Source organism: Puma concolor, chromosome D1, assembly GCF_028749965.1.
Source record: "Puma concolor isolate L17-30 chromosome D1, mPumCon1.1.hap2, whole genome shotgun sequence".
In the NCBI taxonomy this organism is placed as follows: Eukaryota; Metazoa; Chordata; class Mammalia; order Carnivora; family Felidae; genus Puma; species Puma concolor.
Window position 1 is genome coordinate 102,283,931 of NC_141676.1, and position 17,624 is coordinate 102,301,554.

General features: G+C 45.9%; 2 protein-coding genes across 2 annotated transcripts in view; one reads left to right on the forward strand and one right to left on the reverse strand.

The window, feature by feature from the left end:
* Window positions 1-17,624, forward strand: part of BUD13 (BUD13 spliceosome associated protein) — a 274,914-nt gene that overhangs the window by 29,736 nt on the left and 227,554 nt on the right. The gene's annotated exons all lie outside the window — the stretch shown is intronic.
* On the reverse strand, window positions 1,887-10,136 carry LOC147576950 (uncharacterized). Its single transcript, XM_086679309.1, is given in 12 exon segments — window positions 1,887-2,613; window positions 2,751-2,907; window positions 3,232-3,420; window positions 3,751-3,898; window positions 5,382-5,595; window positions 6,185-6,395; window positions 6,752-6,808; window positions 6,810-6,886; window positions 8,191-8,252; window positions 8,512-8,561; window positions 8,563-8,589; window positions 10,023-10,136. Coding segments are annotated over 12 exon segments (1,410 nt in total). The 3' UTR covers window positions 1,887-2,509.

The following is a 17,624-nucleotide window of genomic DNA, read 5'->3' on the forward strand; positions in this document are numbered from 1 at the left end:
GACCAAGCTGATGCTGATGCTAACACAGCCTCCAAGCTTGCTTTGGGTATTGTCATTTTAGTGAGTTGAGCAGAGCTTGGGAGATCGCTTGGGAGATGCAACAGGGCAGCTCTAGAAGCGGCACAAACTTCGACTCCTATTCTGACGGCTAGAACTTACTTACATGGTGCTCCTTAATGCAAGAGAGACCCAGAAATGCAGTGCATACCCAGGAAGAAGGGGAGAATGGATTTTGTTGGACAGCTGTAGTGTGCACGTCTCAGGCCCCAAAAGAAAGGCTGTCCGTCCTCCAGCCATTTGATACATATGTGGATTTTGAAGCAGTGTTGAAATCTAAAAATCCCAAAGGGACTCCATCCCTTCTCTTAGCTGGAGAGCCTGAGCTGGAATCACTGCCAAGTTGGAGAGGTCTGTTCCCCAGCTGTAGCCAGTGGCTGTCAGAGAGATGCGTAGGCAGAGAGGTGGAGGTATGTTAAATAGGAAACAAGCTCAGAAAACAAGTTCTACAGTTAGCATGATGCATAGTTGGGACTTGAACCCAGAGTCCTACTGGGTTGCGCTCTGCCTTGCTGGTCCTTTGGCTCCTTGATGTAAACATTTTGTGAAAAAGCCCAAGGTTAGAACGTTAGTGGTGAAACTGGTGAAATCTGAATAGAGTCCAGAATTTAGTTCCTACAAAGGCGTGCAATGTTCATCTCTCAGTCTTGACAAATGTACTGTAGTCACGTAAGAGGTTTAACAGTCGAGAAATTGGGGTGAAGAGTAACAAAACAAAACTCTACATTATCTTTACAGTTTGCTAGAAGTTTAAATTTTTTCCAAAATAGAAACCTTATTTTACAAAAAGTCCTCAGTGAATATAGGCCCCAGATCCTATTCTAACTTACTACTTCAGAGTTTATGCTTTTGTAAGCTGTTTTGTGAGCCATCCCCTTTCCTTGGCCAGAAGTGGCAGTGAGTACGTTCAACTCCTAGCCGTTTGTCACAACTCTTATACACAGCTGGGTTTTATTTCCGTATGGGCCCAGGTTTTAACTTCATTTTAATGGGGCCCCACACTCTCTTAGGAACACCTTGCTTTAAGAGGCTGTTGTGGACTGAATGTTGTATCCCCCGCCCCCCCCCCATTCCCATGTTGAAATCCTAGCCCCAGTGTGATGATACTAGGAAGTAGGAATTTTAAGAGGTGATAAGGTCCTGAGGGTGGAGCCTCATGAATGAGATTAGTGCCCTTGTAAAAGAAGCCCCAGAGAGCTCCCTTGTTTTCTTTCTGCCATGTGAGGACACAGCGAGAAGCTAGCCTCTGAACCAGGAAGAACCTCATCAGATACCAAATCAATCTGCTAATGTCTTGATCTTGGACCCCCAGGCCTCCAGAACTGTGAGAAATAAATGCATGTTGTTTAAGCCCCCCAGTATAGGGTATTTTTGTTACAGCATTTTGTTTTGAATGGACTAAGACAGGCTCAGATGTTTTAGAAACCTTAAGCCACATTGTTTTTTCCTTAACAAAGGAATCTATCTGTTTTCAAGCAGAGACTTAGGTGGAGGGGAAGTAGATAGATTTTATTGTAGGTAAGCTCTGTGTTTGGTAGGCACTGGTGAAAATTTACAAATTTCTTCTCCCTCCGATTTTTCTGCTTTAGTGTGTGTGAGCACAGCACATCCTCCAGGGCAGAGACCTCCAAGTCTGTTCAGCAGGTGGCTGGCTGTCATTCCCTAGGCTGACTACTAGAGGGCAGTGTGATATGCCTTTTCCTGACTGGGGAAAGGAGGCCTCTGGGTCTTATCCGTGTTTTAGCATCTCTCAAGGATATAGGTGGCTAAATTCAGTTGCCTATTCCATTTCTTACCCTCTTTTAAAACAAGAAACGTAATCCTGTTTTCAAAATGGTAAGTATTTTTAAGAGAGAGACCTGGTGTTTAGACTTTGATGAGATTCTCCCTTAGGCTTTGGATACTTTCTCTACGTGGAAGATTTTGTTTGTTTGTTTTAATCAATCCAGACCCTCATGTTCTCCTTCCTTTCCTGTGCCACTTTCTCCACTCTGAAGTTTAGACTTAAGCGGCAGTGAGCAATACTCAAACCCACTGGATTATACACTTTAAAAGGGTAAATTTTATGGTATGTGAATTATAATCTCAGAGAATGTAAAGGGAAAAAAAGCAGCAGTGAGCAGACGCTGTAGCTCAAATAGAATGTCATTAATTGATGGCGCTGACAAGAAAAGTTTTGATGCTTTGCCATTCATTCGTTAGGGGGAAATAGTCTGACCTCTTTTTCCCTCAGGAGTCCTGGAACACACTGACCTTCTAAGACTCACAGTGCATCCTTCCTTTCTAAAAAGGTTACTCACCCTTGCTCAGTTAGTTTCAAAGAGTTGTATTAGGGTCAGGGTGTGACTGGGAAATCCCAGCGGGAAAACTGAGTCTGTTCTATGAGGTAGTTACGGTGGGACCTCAGTTTTAAGGTTCGATATGGGTGCCCGACTGTGCATTTTTGCATAGGTTATTTGGGTGGTTTCTTTCTCCCGATTATTATTATATTTTGGGGATTTTGAGTCCTCTTGTCAAAAGTACTTCTGGAGCCGGCTTTCAGGCAGCTGGACTGGTCTCTAAAAATAGGCAGAGAGATTATGGGGCCAGGCTGGAGCTGAATTATGTCTGCTCCACGACGCTGGCTTTTTTTTTTTTTTTTTTTGGCCGTATGCAAACATTATTGTATCTGGGAAGACAAATTTCCTTTGTACCTGAATGTTTTCCTTTGCTCAGTAGAGAAATTTTGTTTGGCTCCCATTTGCTGCTGTTGACCTTGGGCTTACAGAGGTTCAATCTTTCAGAAAACAAGGGCATGTAGGAGGTCCTGGTGGTAGTTTGATCCTGAGGTGGTGCCTGCGAACCCACACTCTTGAGGGGACAGAGAGCAGTCAGCTGAAAAAGGAGTGTACCTTACCCTCCCTGCATGTTATGCTCAGAAGGAGTCACGGATAGAAATGCAATGTCTAGTGCCTAGTAATCAAGGTTTGTTTTCTTTTCCTTTTGGCAGAGGAGAAAACATTTGTGCAGAGAGGTTAACTTGCTCAGAATTGCTCTAGGTTGGGAAAGATCCAGGGTTTAAACATCAGACTCCACTCCCTACAGTTCTCCCCCCCACCCACCCTCACCCTGATAGCAAGGTGACAGGTGAAGGGGTAGTCCAGAGGTCTGTCCTCTGCCCACAACAGTTCTTACCAGGGGCTTCTCATAGCCTCTGTGATGAAGGTCTCCGTAGCATACCTGGGGCTGAGTTCTACAGTCCTGGAAGAATTGCTTGCTGGTAGTTTCAGTTTGTAACTTGGCTTTGAAGACCCTGAGTGTGCTAGAGGGGCACTTACCCTTGACTCTTTTTACCAGGGATTTGGGAGGAGGTAGATAAGACATCTGGGAAGAGAGGAATGCATGTCTGGGGAAATAATAATAATGATGATTTTAATTGCTATCTTTTGTTAAGTACTTACCACGTGGCCAGCATATGTTAAGTGCGTACGTACCTCACCTCTTTGGTCAGGGACAAATATCAGAGTCCATAAGTGGCTGCAGATTCAGGAAAGTAAAATTTCTGGATTTCTTAAGACAAGTGGGGTTGGGGTGTCCTGGTCGGGTAAACGTTTTCCTTTGTTCCCTGTCTACCCCCATTCTCCTCCTTGGGTTGAGGGAGTAGTTAGGACCCTCATGCTGATTACCTCTAGACAGAGAGCTTGGGCACTTTACCCTGGTCACTGTGCCTCCGTCAAACTTGACAGTGCTCTTCCTACCCAGGATGGTCATCTCCTGCTTCACCCATCTCGGCTTCGGATGCTGATGCATAGTGGGCTGCCAGCCAGAGGCATTGTCTTTCTGCACAGTCTGGGTGTATTTGCTGTAAGGGGTAAACACATTTCTAGAAGTCAGGACCTATACCTGGGAACCAATCCCGGCATGCCAAATAGAGGGGCACCGGGCCATCTACGTGGTTTTTTTGCTTTTCATATGTGTGTCTGCCTAAACTGTACAGAGTGTTTTCAGGTAATTTCAAATACACATTTATTTCTCCTCCGAAAATAAAATTTTAATTAATTTTATCTCTGTTTCTTTTTCACACTCCCTAGTTATCATGCTAAGACCCAGCAGAGACGATGCGACACCTGCAGCCAAAGGATAGGGTGATGGAAAGCATTCTAGAACGCCCTGCTAGGCAGCTAGAGACTTGGCTTAGAGAATGTGGTCTTGGGAAGTGAGCTTGGAGGTATGTTTGTTGGGGAAGGGGGAAAAGAGCTTTCTTACTTGCTAGGCTCACATCCCTGTTCACTTCCCAGTGAAGGTTATCCTTTCCTCTACCACTGTGGAATAGGACATTTCTGTAACATTTGTGTGGCACTGTGCGCATATGCCTGGCTCTGCGTTGGAGCTGGGCCTTCTAATCTTTCAGGGATGAGTCAGAGGGAAGTAGAGGGCCATGCTGGGCCCCCAAGGGAAGCAGGCTCTAATAGGGGAGAAGCCAGGACAAGGATGGGCAAGGGGAATGCCCGAATCTCTGTAATTTCATGAGTACCAGATAAGCCTGGCTGCTTTACCTCCTGGCTTGCAGTTTGAGCTCCTGTCTCTCAGAGATGCACGGGGGAAGAGACTTACCCCCAGTTATGAACAGCAGGCAGTTTGTCCTTGCCCAAAACTTATGTGAGGTGAGGACGAAATAAATCTGAACTAGTTGAAGATCCAGGATTCTAAAACAATTACTCGTTTGCTTTGTTGCCTTCTATAGCCATGTCTCTGAATTGGACAGAAGACTGAGTTCTAAATTATTACAGATCTTGCTTGACTTATAATGGGGATACATCTACATAAACCTGTTGTAAGTCGGAAATATCTTAAATGGAAAATGCATTTAATGCATCTGAAATACTGAACATCATAGCTTAGCCTAGCCTACCTTAAATGTGCTCAGAACCCTTACGTTAGCCCGTAGTTGGGCAACAAAGCCTATTTTATGAGAAAGTGTTTATGTCACGTATTGAATACTGTACTGAAAGTGAAAACCAGAATGGCTGCATGGGTGCAGAAATGTCAGGGGACCCTCGTGATCGCGGGGCTGACTGGGAGCTGAGGGTCGCTGCCACCCCTCAGCGTCACCAGAGAGGATCGTACTGTGTCACACTAGTGTGGGGAAAGATCCAGATTCAAAATTTGAAGTACGGTTTCTACTGAATGTGCATCACTTTTGCACTGTCAGAAAGTCGAAAAATTGTAAATGAAACCATCATAAGTTGGGGACCATCAGTACCTTTCTCTTGGGCAATAGAGCCCTCCTCTGGCCCCTTGCCCCACAGCAACCCTGTAGCTTGCCAACAGTTCTGGTTACTCACTTGATCCCCTGGCTTCTTTTGTCTGGGTCAGTTTTGAGGACTTGATTCCACCCTGAGGCTTGGAAGTCACTCTGGTATTGGCTGGTGTACTCCATATGGCCTGGACACACTATTGGTCCTATTTTTCTGCCCTGAATATGAACTGGGAACGTGGACTGACCAAGAAGAGGGCTCTGCAAGGAAATCTGATGAGTAGTGGTCATATAGTCATCACCTGAAGGGAGCAAGAAAGTGTGCAGAGGCCCTCTTCTGTGTGGGAAAGTCTTGAGAGGGAAGATCTTGACAGTAGGACCTGGACCCCAGGCTTGGCTCCTGCACGGCTCATTCTATTTAAGCAAACCTTTCATAAGGGGAATAATAGACCCAATGTAAGAGCATTGCCTCTTCCTCCAATCTGACCTTTAGGGTTGTCTCCCCAAGACCAGAACTAAAGAATCCTTAGTGTGGAATCCAGAGTATTCTCCCACCCCTTTTTGGGTCACCAGAGCTTTGAAAACCTGGACTACAGAGCTGCCCACTGGTCTAGCCTAAATAGGGAGGAAGGTAGGCTAGGATGGGGTGGTTGGTGTGGTCTCCTCCCAGAGTGCTCCTAGCTGGCCTCATAGTCAAATATTGCCTGAATGGCTCTTGAAGAGACAGGGCTGGGGTCCTTACTGCTTACTGTATTCTCCTGGGCTTTTGTTCCCACCCCTGGGATCAGCCTGGGAGATAGGAGTGCCCCGGGGGAAGGGTGAGGTAGGTGGATTTATACTTAGTGCCACTCATCTATCCTGTTACCCTTTTGCCATCAAGCTAAGTCTCACCTGAATGGGAGGGGTTCTCCCCATGGTAAGTCACAGGCTGTATCCTCCCGGGCTTATAACATTCTCCATAGGTTGTACTGAAGGGGAGCCACTGAGGCTTGCTGTGCTGGTTGGAGTAGCTTGGGGGTTGCGTCTGGAGTGGAGCCTTGGGAAGGGGCTCCAGGTGGTATTTAATATCTCCCGGGGCTATTTCCTCCTGGGCTTCTGACTCCTGCAAAGCAACCCCCCTGCTGCTGCTTTCCCAGAGTAGGGTCCTTCTTATCTCTCCATCTTAATTGTGGAAGTCATTGGGGGATGGGTCTCTTACAGTGAGAGGTCATCAAAGACAGGCATGTGCTACTTTCCAGCAAGTTCCAGCCACAATTTACCTATTTGTAAACTCACTTCCTGGGTTATTGGAGAAGATCTGAGATAAAGTATCCAGCATGGTGCCTGGCATGTAGGAGGCGCTTCATAAGTAATACCTTGTCTTAAAATGTGAACACTAAAATATTTCCAAGAGCGTTTCTGCTGTATCAGTGGCACATGCCCTTGTTGGGTCCACTCTCATCTCACTCCCCACCTTACCTGAACACTAGGATGGCTGTCCCCTGGCTGGGTTTGGAGAGCCAGCCTGTCTTGCTTGGGTGCGGTTGAGGGTGGTGCTATTTGAAGAAGGCTGGTCAAGTGGGCTGGGTCTTCTGTTTCCAGGAGAGGGGGTATCTAGAGCAGGGGTAGGAGTAGTGATAGACCTATTCCAGTGAGTTTTCCCCATTTACCTCATGGCAGCCTTCCCTTACCCGTTACCCCTACCCCACCCCCCTGAGGGCAGAGCTGGGATGTTGCTGGTGGCCATGGTGTTCAGATAGGACCCAAACTGAGTTTATTTGAGGCCCCAGCAGTAAGAACTGGGCAGGATGGGTGTGTGTGTGTGTGTGTGTGTGAAAGCATGTGCAGTGCTTTCTTTGCATTTAAGGGCATATGACATTTCAACAGCAGTTATTTTAAATGAGAATTTCAGGTCTTTTTTTCTTTTCCTTTTTTTGGCCTTGAAAGTAGTGGTGGTTGCAGGAGAGGTGGCTTATGATGACATTGGTTACTGGTGGACTCACTGGCTGATGGGCCAAACTCTGGATAGGGGGGTGCCCTACCCTAGGGCTTGGTACAGTTGCTGTGTCTATGTTTCCTAAGAGGCAGAGGAAAGAGTAGTCTCCAGGAGCATAAGAGGTTTAGACCTGAGTCAGGGGTTTGTTCCCTTGCTTGCTTCGAAGCCGTAAGGATGTACCCCACGGGACCTGTAGAAGCCTCTCCACAGGGATTTGCCAGCAGCTGCCACTCTTTCAGGGAGAGAGAGGCAGGGTGGCCCTCTGCACGGGCTGCACTTAGACTCAGCATTTTTGGTTAAAGCGTGGGAGATTGGGAGAGAAGGGGTTGCTGCCCTTTTAGAAGCAGCTTTTCGGCAGGCGAGGAAAGAACCATTTTGGACTGGCCAATGTGAAGTGGAGAAAGCAGGGTAGGGTGTGTGGTGATCTGCAGGATGGAGAAAGGACCTGCCAAAGAGCCATTTTACCGATGGTTGATGTTGGGAGGCTACAGCTGTAGTGGGGAGCAGGTAAAAAGAACTCTGTGGGGAGGTCTGCCCTTGAGCCATTAAGGTATAAGCCGCCCTGGGTGAAAGCAGTACCCAGGACAGGAAGTGTCCTGTGTCTTCTGCCTGCCAACTCTGTGTTAGAGAAACAGAGAACAGGAGCTTTGGGGACAGGTAGGGGAGTGAGAAGGGGGATGCTGGGTAGGGGGTGACCAGAGGACACTCAGCCACAGTCAGAGAGCTCACAGATATGGCTGAAGGTGGACACTGTGGCCTTCTGGCTTTCGGGGTTGTGATTGCAGTAACATCCTTGCTTAGCCCTGCCGTCTGTCCCCAGCTCCTGAGTGAGTGCCCATACTTTGGCAGATTGGCATTGGTTCTGAGGTTTGGTGTCTTAGGTTGCCAGGGTCCTCCTCATTGAATATGAAAGCCACCCTACTGGCTTTGGGAGGGGAGGTGGAAGTGGCTGTTTCCCTAACAACAGACTCCTGGGACCAGCAGCTAGGGGAGGGGGCGATTATGGAATTGGTCAGGTCTCAAGATTGTTGGATCTTATCTCTGCTACCATTTCTCAAGTCCAATTCTGGATCTCCACTGTGTGGGAGATGTGTGTGTGCATGTGCATGTGCCCTTCAGAAAACGTCTGTGGTTTCCTGCCCTCATGTCCGCTATGCGCGCGCGCGCACACGCACACACACACACACACACACACACACACGCATACACATACACATACACATGCACATATATTCATACTCACCAGATGTCCTGAGACAGAAGGTTGACCTGCATCTTGTCAGCTGTATGGATTTGCCAGTAGCTGACACTCTTTCAGAACCTGGAATCATAAAACAGGAATGTCAGAGGTGGAGGATAACATAAAGGACTTCTATTCATGACACTTTCCCCACACCAATTAATTTAAAAGTATTTTCCATCAGTTTACTAGTTCAACTGCTATCCCAACCTTTGGTCCTATGGAAATACACTGCTAATTATATGAATCCTAGAATCAAAGTTAGGGTCTTAAAGAGACCTGATTCTCCCATCCACTCTACTGCTGGAGTCCCCTGGCAAGTCACATTTCAGGAAGTGCCACTCCTACCCATGTTTGAACACTTTCTCCCCTGTCACCACTTCCGGGGACATATGTAGCCCATTCTTGGACAACTCTAGCAGTTATGTTAACCCTGTGGCTTCACCATTTGCCTGAATTTTCCATCTTGGGGCTTACAAAAACAGATTGGTAGCCCCTGTTCTACCTGACAGCATTTTAAATGTGTTGAAATAAGTTTTTCCTTCTCTTCCTAGGGTCATAAATTTAAGGTAATAGGAGGAGAGTTTTGTACTGAAACTTACATCAGAAAGGAAACAGACAATTTTTGCATAAAAGGTAGTAGGAAATTAATCTTTATACGTAGGGTCTACTTGTGTCTGTACACTTCACATAGGGCCTCTTCCCTCCCCTCCATCCCCAATCCAGCAACAGAACGAAGCATCACAATTCAGCCAGAGGCTGACACAAGAGTGGGGGCGGGAGGAAAAGGATGAAGGGCCATAGGGAAGGACTGAGGTGGTCAGTCCAGATGGTATGGAGGCATGTTCACTGTGAACCTTTGAGGGTGGCCTGAAGGTGGGTCCTAGAGTCATAAATGAAGCCCAGGGACAGACTAGAGAAACTATTCTTGAACGTGCCATCCCACAGGTGCTGTGTGGGTTGGGGAATATCACATGAACCTGAAGCAGGGACTGAGGGAGGAATCTCTGGAATTTATTGTGTTTGAGTAGCTGACAGTAAGACATTTTCCCCTTTAACTGTGGCACCTCCTTTATGATCGGGAAGTAATATCACAGTTATGTTGACATTGTAGGAAAGCTGCTGGGCCCATCTTACTTTTGTCTAGTTTCTTCAACTGTGACTTTGAGTCCCATACTATCTTCTCTGAAGTCACTCTGGTTTGCTGCCCCTTTTAAAGCACAGCACCTGGCTTGGGTCCTAAGGCGCAGGGTATTCTGATCAGAGGACTGATCATAAGACTGTTACTTCCCTGCATCTGGATATTATATTATAATCAATGTATTTAAGGTTGAATTAGTTTCCATAGTGATCACATCCCACCATTGATTCCTACTGAGAAAACCATCGTCAGAAGTTCCCACTGCTCCTTTACACGTGTTGTGAGAGGAGATGGAGCCACGTTACCCCCTTTGCCTACTTGGGCAGTTGGCATTTTGGGCCACTATAGTTAACTCCAGCTCTAGAAATCCCACTGTCTTGCTCTTTGACACTTTCTCATCATGTAAGGTAATGGGATGGTGGACCTTGTCCTGGTTTTTCTTGGTGCAGGAGAGGAGGAGGCTGGAATGGGGCTTATCTGGGCCCATTCCTTCTCCTAAGGTTCAGCCAACATGGTCTCATGCTGGAGAGGACTTAACTTCTGAGTTACAAATTAGAAAGTCTTTCACTGTGGAGTTTAGAGAAACTTTTGACAAAGACAAACTCAAGCAACCACTTGAGGTGCTGGGAGACCTCTAGGGGATATGGCAGGGGCTAGAAGGGCCTTGTCTTGCCCGGTTCTGCTTAGGGACTCAAAATGCAAACTTGTGCTGCTGCTGTAAGTGCAGGGTCAGCTTACCAAGTCAGCCTTTTTTCTGAGTTTTCATGGCATTTTGTAGTCAACATTCATCATGCTGTTTTGTGGATCATGAGGTCCTCTGGCCAGGACTCTTAGTCATTTTCTTATTTTTATTCATATTCTTATTTTCTTAGGCATTTTGCTCATTTTCAAATCCCAAGCTCCTAGACTAAGGAATTATACCTTAGAACTAATAGCTGTCCTTTATTTAGTGCTGCTATGGGCCAGGTACTCTCCTCTATACATTAATTTCATAAAAACAATAAATTTGATGCTAATGTTTCCATTTTGTAGACAAGGAAGCTGAGGCTACAGACCACAGAGCTTCTAAAGTCTATGCTATTTGTCTCAATGACTGAATGAGTAAGTCTTGTGGTTACTCTGGGTAAGAGTAGGCCAAAGTTGGTTCATTGCCTTCTGGTTGCTCCCCAAAACTTCTTAGTGGAGGTTTCTAATTAGCAGAGCTAATAATTGATTGTCATGTATGCAGCATTAGATGAATGTTTAATTAGTACATGGACCTCCTGTCAGATATTCATGGAGTGGCTCTGCCAACCAACCCAGTACCAGTGACAGGGAGTTTGTAGCTTTCATGGGAACAGGGTAAGGGAAGCATGATTATCCCAGTATTGATGGAGAGAATGAGGATAGGAATGCCTCCAGGGTCATGTGGGAGGCAAATTGAGGAGGAAGCCTTTATCTACAACATGTGTTGAGTCTGCTCAGCATTCTGTCAAAGTCCTTTGTGACCTGACCTATCAAGCCTTTCCCTGGAATTTCTGAACTTCTCACTTGCCTGATCAAACACCACTGGTTCCAATCTCTGTGTTTTTCCAAGCTGCTTCTGCTATTCTGTTGTTTTCTCCCCATAGCAGAACCTTACTCATCCCAGATCAAGTGTCTCCTTTATGGAGTTTTCCCTGGCTTCCTTGCTATGGGCAGAATGGCTGAATTAAGTGCTTCCTATTTATGTTATATTTGTAAATATTTATACACTCAACATAGGATCACCTAAATCAATAAACAAATATTAAGAGACCCAAAGGGAGAAATAGACGGCAATACAATAATAGTGGGGTCCTTTAATACCCCATTTACACCAATGGATAGATCATCCAGACAGAAAATCAATAAGGAGGGGTGCCTGGGTGGCTCGGTTGAGCATCTGACTTCGGCCAGGTCATGACCTCATGGTTCATGAGTTCGAGTCCTGCGTCAGGCTCTGTGCTGACAGCTCAGAGCCTGGAGCCTGCTTCAGATTCTGCGTCTCCCTCTCTCTCTGCGCCTCTCTCACTCACACTCTGTTTCTCTCTCTCTCTCTCTGTCTCTCTCTCAAAAAATGAATAAACACTAAAAAAAATCAATAAGGCCTTAAATGACACATTAGACCAGATGGATTTAATAGTTATGTATACAGAACATCCCATCCAAAAGCAGCAGAATACACATTTTTCTCAAGGGCACATGGAACATTCTTCAGGATAAATCATATGTTAGGCCACCAAACAAGTCTTAATAAATTTAAGAAGACTGAAATAATATCAAGGATCTTTTCTAACCATTATGGTATGAAACTAGAAACTAATTACAAGAAGAAACTGGAGAAAAGAAAACAAGAACACAAATATGGAGAGATTAAACAACATGCTACTGAACCAGTGGGTCAACAAAGAAGTCAAAGGAGAAATAAAAACTTACCTTGAGTCAAATGAAAATGGAAAAATACAACATACCAAAATTTATGGGATGCAGCAAAAGCAGTTCTAAGAGGAAAATTCATAGTGATACATGCCTACCTCAGGAAACAAAAATCTCAAACAATCTAACTTTACACTTTAAGGAACTAGAGAAAGAACAAATGAAGCCCAAAGTTAGTAGAAGGAAGGAAATAACAGATCAGGGTGGAAATAAATGAAATAGAGACTAAGAAGATCATACAAAAGATCAGTGAAACTAAGAGTTGGTTCTTTGAAAGGAAACAAAATTGATAAACTTTTAGCTAGGCTCACCAAGAAAAAAAAAAGAGGGCTCAAATAAATAAAATTAGAAATGAAAGAGGAGACATTGCAACTGATACCACAAATACAAAGCATCATAAGAGCCTACTGTGAACAATTGAACATCAACAAACTGGACAACCTAGAAGAAGTGGATAAGTTCTAGAAATATACAAAATTCCAAGAGTAAATCATGAAGAAATAGAAAATATGAATTGATTGAAGAGGAGGGAGCACCTCCAAACTCATTTTATAAGGCTAGCATTGCTCTGATACCAAACACTGACAAGGGCACACCAAGAAAAGAAACTTACAGGTCATTATCTCTGGTGAACATAGATGAAAAAAAAAATCCTCAACAAAATACTACCAAACTGAATTCAACAATACATTAAAAAAATTACACACAGTGTCCAAGTGGGATTTATTCCATCATTGCAAGATGGTTTGACATCTACAAATCAACATGGTGCACAGTAACAAAATGAAGGATAAAAATCATATGATCATCTTAATAGAAACAGAAAAAGCATTTGACAAAATTCAACCTCCATTCATGATTAAAAACTCAACAAAGTGGGTATAGATAGATGCCATGTACCTTGACATAATAAGGCCACACATGACAAGTCCACAGCCAACACCATATGCAATGATGAAAAGCTGAAAGCTTTTCCTCTAAGATGAGGTACAAGACAAGGAGGTCCAGTCTCACCATTTTTATTAAACTAGTATTGGAAGTCTTAGCCAGAGCAGTTAGGGAAGAAAAAGAAATAAAAAGGTTTCCAAATTGGTAAGGAAGAAGTAAAACTGTCACTATTTGAGGATGACGTGATTTTGTAAAACCCTAAAGACTATACCAAAATAGTGTTAGAACTAGTAGATAAATTCAGTAAAGTCACAGGATACAAAAATCAATTTATAAAAATCTGTTGGATTTCTATACACTAACAACAAGCTAGCAGAAAGAGATGTTAAGAAAATATATATTGCATCAGAGAGAATAAAGCACCCAGGAATAAGTTTAACCAAGGAGGTGAAAGACCTGTACAGTGAAAACTGTAAGACATTGATGAAAGAAAGTGAAGAGGATACCAATAAATGGAAAGATATTCAGTGCTCATGTTAGAAGAATTAATATTGTCATAATGTTCATCCTACCCCAATCTAAAGATTCAGTGCAATCCCTATCAAAATTCCAATGGCATTTTTCACAGAAACAGAACAAACTCATAAAATTTGTATGGAACCACAAAAGACTCCAAATAGCCAAAGCAATACTGAGAGAGAAAATCATCACATTCCCTGATTTCAAACTGTATCACAAAGCTATAGTAATCAAAACAGTATGGTATTGACATAAAAAGAGACTCATAGGTCAATGGAACAGAATAGAGAGCCCAGAAATAAACCCACACATATATGGCCAATTGATTTATAATAAAGGGGGTAAGAATATACAATGAGGAAAAGACGGTCTGTTCGATAACTAGTGTTGGGAAAATTGGACAGCCACATACAAAAGAATGAAACTAGACTACTACCTTATACCATTCACAAAATTTAACTCAAAAGGGATTAAAGACTTGAATGTGAGACCTAAAACCATAAATCTGGAGAAAACACGGGGAGTAAGCTCCTTGACTTAGGTCTTGGTGATGATTTTTTGATTTACCTCCAAAAGCAAAGGCAACCAAAGCAAAAATAAACAAGTGGGACTACATCAAACTAGCATCTGTCCAGCAAAGGAAACCATCAACAAGGTGAAAAGGCCACCTACCTTTGCAAACCTTATATCTGAGAAAGGGTTAATATTCAAAATATATAAAGGACTCCTACAACTCAATAGGAAAAAAAACCCAATGAAGTAGTGGGCAGAAGATCTGAATAGCCTTTTTTCCAAGGAAGGCATACAGATGGCCAACAGACACATAAAAAATGCTCAATATCACTAATGATCAGGGAAATGCAAATGAAAACACAATGAGAAATGGAGTGGGGACTGTTGCTGCTGAGTCCCCAGAATGCATAACTACTGGTTCCTGATGTAGATAGTATGCATTTGTATATTACTTTGCAGCTAATTTACATTAACTTCGCTGGATGATAGGACATAGAAATTCCCCAATATCTGTAACCCCATTCCCATCCTACAAAGAAACACAGTGGTCTCTATACTTCTGAACTTAGGAATCCCAACTCAGATAGGTGGAGAGAAGGGGGATCCCTAAGAGCCTTGCATCAATCAGGTAACAGCACAAAAGGAAGGGATCCAAGCGTCCTGCTACCCTGGGGCTGACTGCTCCGATTTCTCTTCCTCATCTCTTAGGTTGGGGATGGGAGCTTGTGAAATGTCTGTATTGATTTTGCAACTCAGGCTAAGGAGTCATCTTGGGGAAAGCGGGTAAAGGAGAGAGGCTTTGCAATCTATGTGGGCCTTTCGGAAGGGCAAGAGGACACACGCCAGGGCAGCACGAGGCAGCCAGCTGGATGGGGCTGTCCCGCTGCAACGTGGACGGGCCGAGGCACGCTGCTCCCTGTTGCCATTTGCTGGACACATGTAAAGATAGCATCTTACTCCCCTCAGGCTTCTACCTTTTTGCTGAGCTGGCTCTTCTGTCTTCCTTTTTACTGTTCCTTTTGTCAGGTGTCTCCCCGCGCCTTGGGAAAGACCCGCATCCCTTCTGTCCCCAGGCTAGACTGTTGACATTCTGGTGCTCTGGCCCAGGACAGGGGCTCTCACTTTCGCTCTTGGTGCTGACTGAAAGGGCGTAGCTTCACCTCTGCTTGGGGACTGAGAGAAGGTTGCTTGTCTCTATGCTCAGAGCATCTCCACTTTCTCCCCAGGCTCTCTGGGACCCTGTACTGGCCTGTGATTAGAGAAGCCATTTATTTTCTTGTCCAAACTAGGACACTTCTGAGAGTGAATGGTGTGTTTGTGTGTATGAGCACACATGTACTATTAATAATTATGCCGAGAAAACACGTGTAAATCAGGACTGTCCCCGGTAAACTGGAATTCATGGTGAGCATGGTTCTGAGGGTCTGCTGGCCTTCCTCTCATCCCTAGGGGAGGTGTGGAAGGTGAAGGCAGCCAGCAGAGGCTACTGCGGCACCAGCTCCGTGTACAGGTCTCTGAGCTTGGAGAGCTCCCTTTGCCACTGACGGGTTGCGGGAAGGAAAGGCTGGGGAGCAGAGGCTGGGTGTGGTGGGTGAAGCTGGTTGTGGTAAAGGGTGCATCCCCTGCTGATGAGGTAGGAGACAGTGAAGTCTGGGCTCATCTAGGCCTGATTTACAAACTAATAAGAAGGCTGTGTGTTCCTTCTAGTGGAGCTGGGGACAAAGCCCAAGCCCCTGCGGGCCTGGTTTCTCAAAAGCTCCCTGTAATTCCTGGATCGGACCGTGCCTCTCCTGAATCCCGGCAGTTTTTTTCCTGCCCCTTCAGACGATGACTGGGCAAGTGGGTTTGCGGCACTACCAGCTCCCGAGGCTGGCACCTGCCTAGGTGAATCAGCAAGAGGGCTCATGGGGTCAGCCCAGGGACATCCTGTGTCAGAGGGGACTGTAGGAATACCTAGAATCTTCCCTGCCTGACTTGCAGATGGAGAATGCAGACCAGCCATGGAGTCCTATGAAGGAGAAGGGCTCTCCTGGAAACTTCTAGCCCTCTCTCCTCATCTAGTTTTTAACTCTGGCAGCAAGACTCCATTTCTGTCTCCCTGTCCCCCCCCCCCCCCTGTCTCCACCCCCCCACCCAACCCGCCCCGCCAGGAGGACTTCCCTCCCTTGACTCCTAAGTGCACAGTTGGGAGACCTTGTTGCTTGTGGGAGGAACGGATCTCTGTAGGCTGAGGTCCTTCCTCTACTCTGGCCTGGGGAAAGCCTTGGTGGCTGAATGGAGTCTGATCCCCCGCTCCCCAGTCTGTGATGTCCTGTACTGGCTCACACCAGCTCCCGTGTCCCATCTCCTCTCCCTACTCACCTTAAGGGAAAAGTAGTATCTGACTTTGCAGACCATGTGTTGGTGATCATACCCTAGCTCCTCAACCTTTGGCCTCAGTGATGGTAAAAGGGGAGGTGTTCTAAGCAGGCTGTGGGTAGAGCTGCTCTGCCTAAGCAGAGAATTCTGGAGCCGCAATGGGTATCCAGGGTAGCCACAGGGATTACCATGGCAACACGAAAGGCAAGCCTAGTGGTGAGGAGGTGGGGCTGGAGCAGGATTCCTGGGGTGGTCAGAGTGGGGCTTGAGGGTAAGAGAGATGAACCCACCCCTGCCCCTGACAGAGGCCAGTGTGCCCCCTCCTGTTGCCCCAGGTCAGCCGTAACCCCGCCCTCTCTTGCATGCTTCTGTGAAGTGCCCAGCCTGGGCAGAGGGTCTGCTGGTGTGTGGAGAGCTGGTGGCTCTAGAGGGGGGAGGGGAGCCCAACTCAACTGCAGAGATTTGTTTTCTCAGTCCGTCCAAAGAATGGCAATGGGTTTTGGACTGTTCCAGCTGCTTCTCTACCTGGGGGACCTTGAGCCATCAAAGTTAACCTAGACTAGTAACCAGGGATCAATTACTGGCCTGTAATGTGCTTTCCAACTTCCCTTGCAAAAAGCAGCCTGTTTGGACAGAAAATGAAAGTGCTTTTCTTGCTCTCTGGCGCCACTGAGACAGTCTGACGCCTGCTCTCCCCACTGCCCGCTGCCCACTCCTCACTCATTGCCTCCCTCCATTAGGCAAGGCTGAGTTAACCCCTTGGGCACCAGGTTTGGGGTGCCGGTGGGTTGCTGTTGCCCTCTCCAGACCTGCCCCTCCCTCAGCTCAGTTCTCAGGAGCGAGGAGCAGGCCAAGTCCAGTGCCTGCCAGCCTCCTCCCCACCCTCCCTCTGGCTGCCAAATCTGACTTTGATTAGCATGTGAGGGGGGAAGAAAGCAGGAAAATAGAATATTAAAATCTTAATTCAATTTAAAACACTGTCATTCACAGGCATGCCAAACAGTGAGATGACTAATTATTATGCAAATGAGGCAGATAGAAAAGTGATTAATAATTGCACAAATTAAAAATTATTGTAAACATCCTGTGACGAGCGATAAGTCCGATGGAGAGGCGAGGGCGGTGGGCCGGGGAGGCCGCGGCGGAGCCGGCTCCTGCATCCTTATTTCCTCATTAGGGGGATTTAATTAGTGCCTGATGATGGGGCTCAGTGCTGCCAGCGGTGGAGGAGTGGGCGGCCGGCACCGGGGCTGGCCGCGCT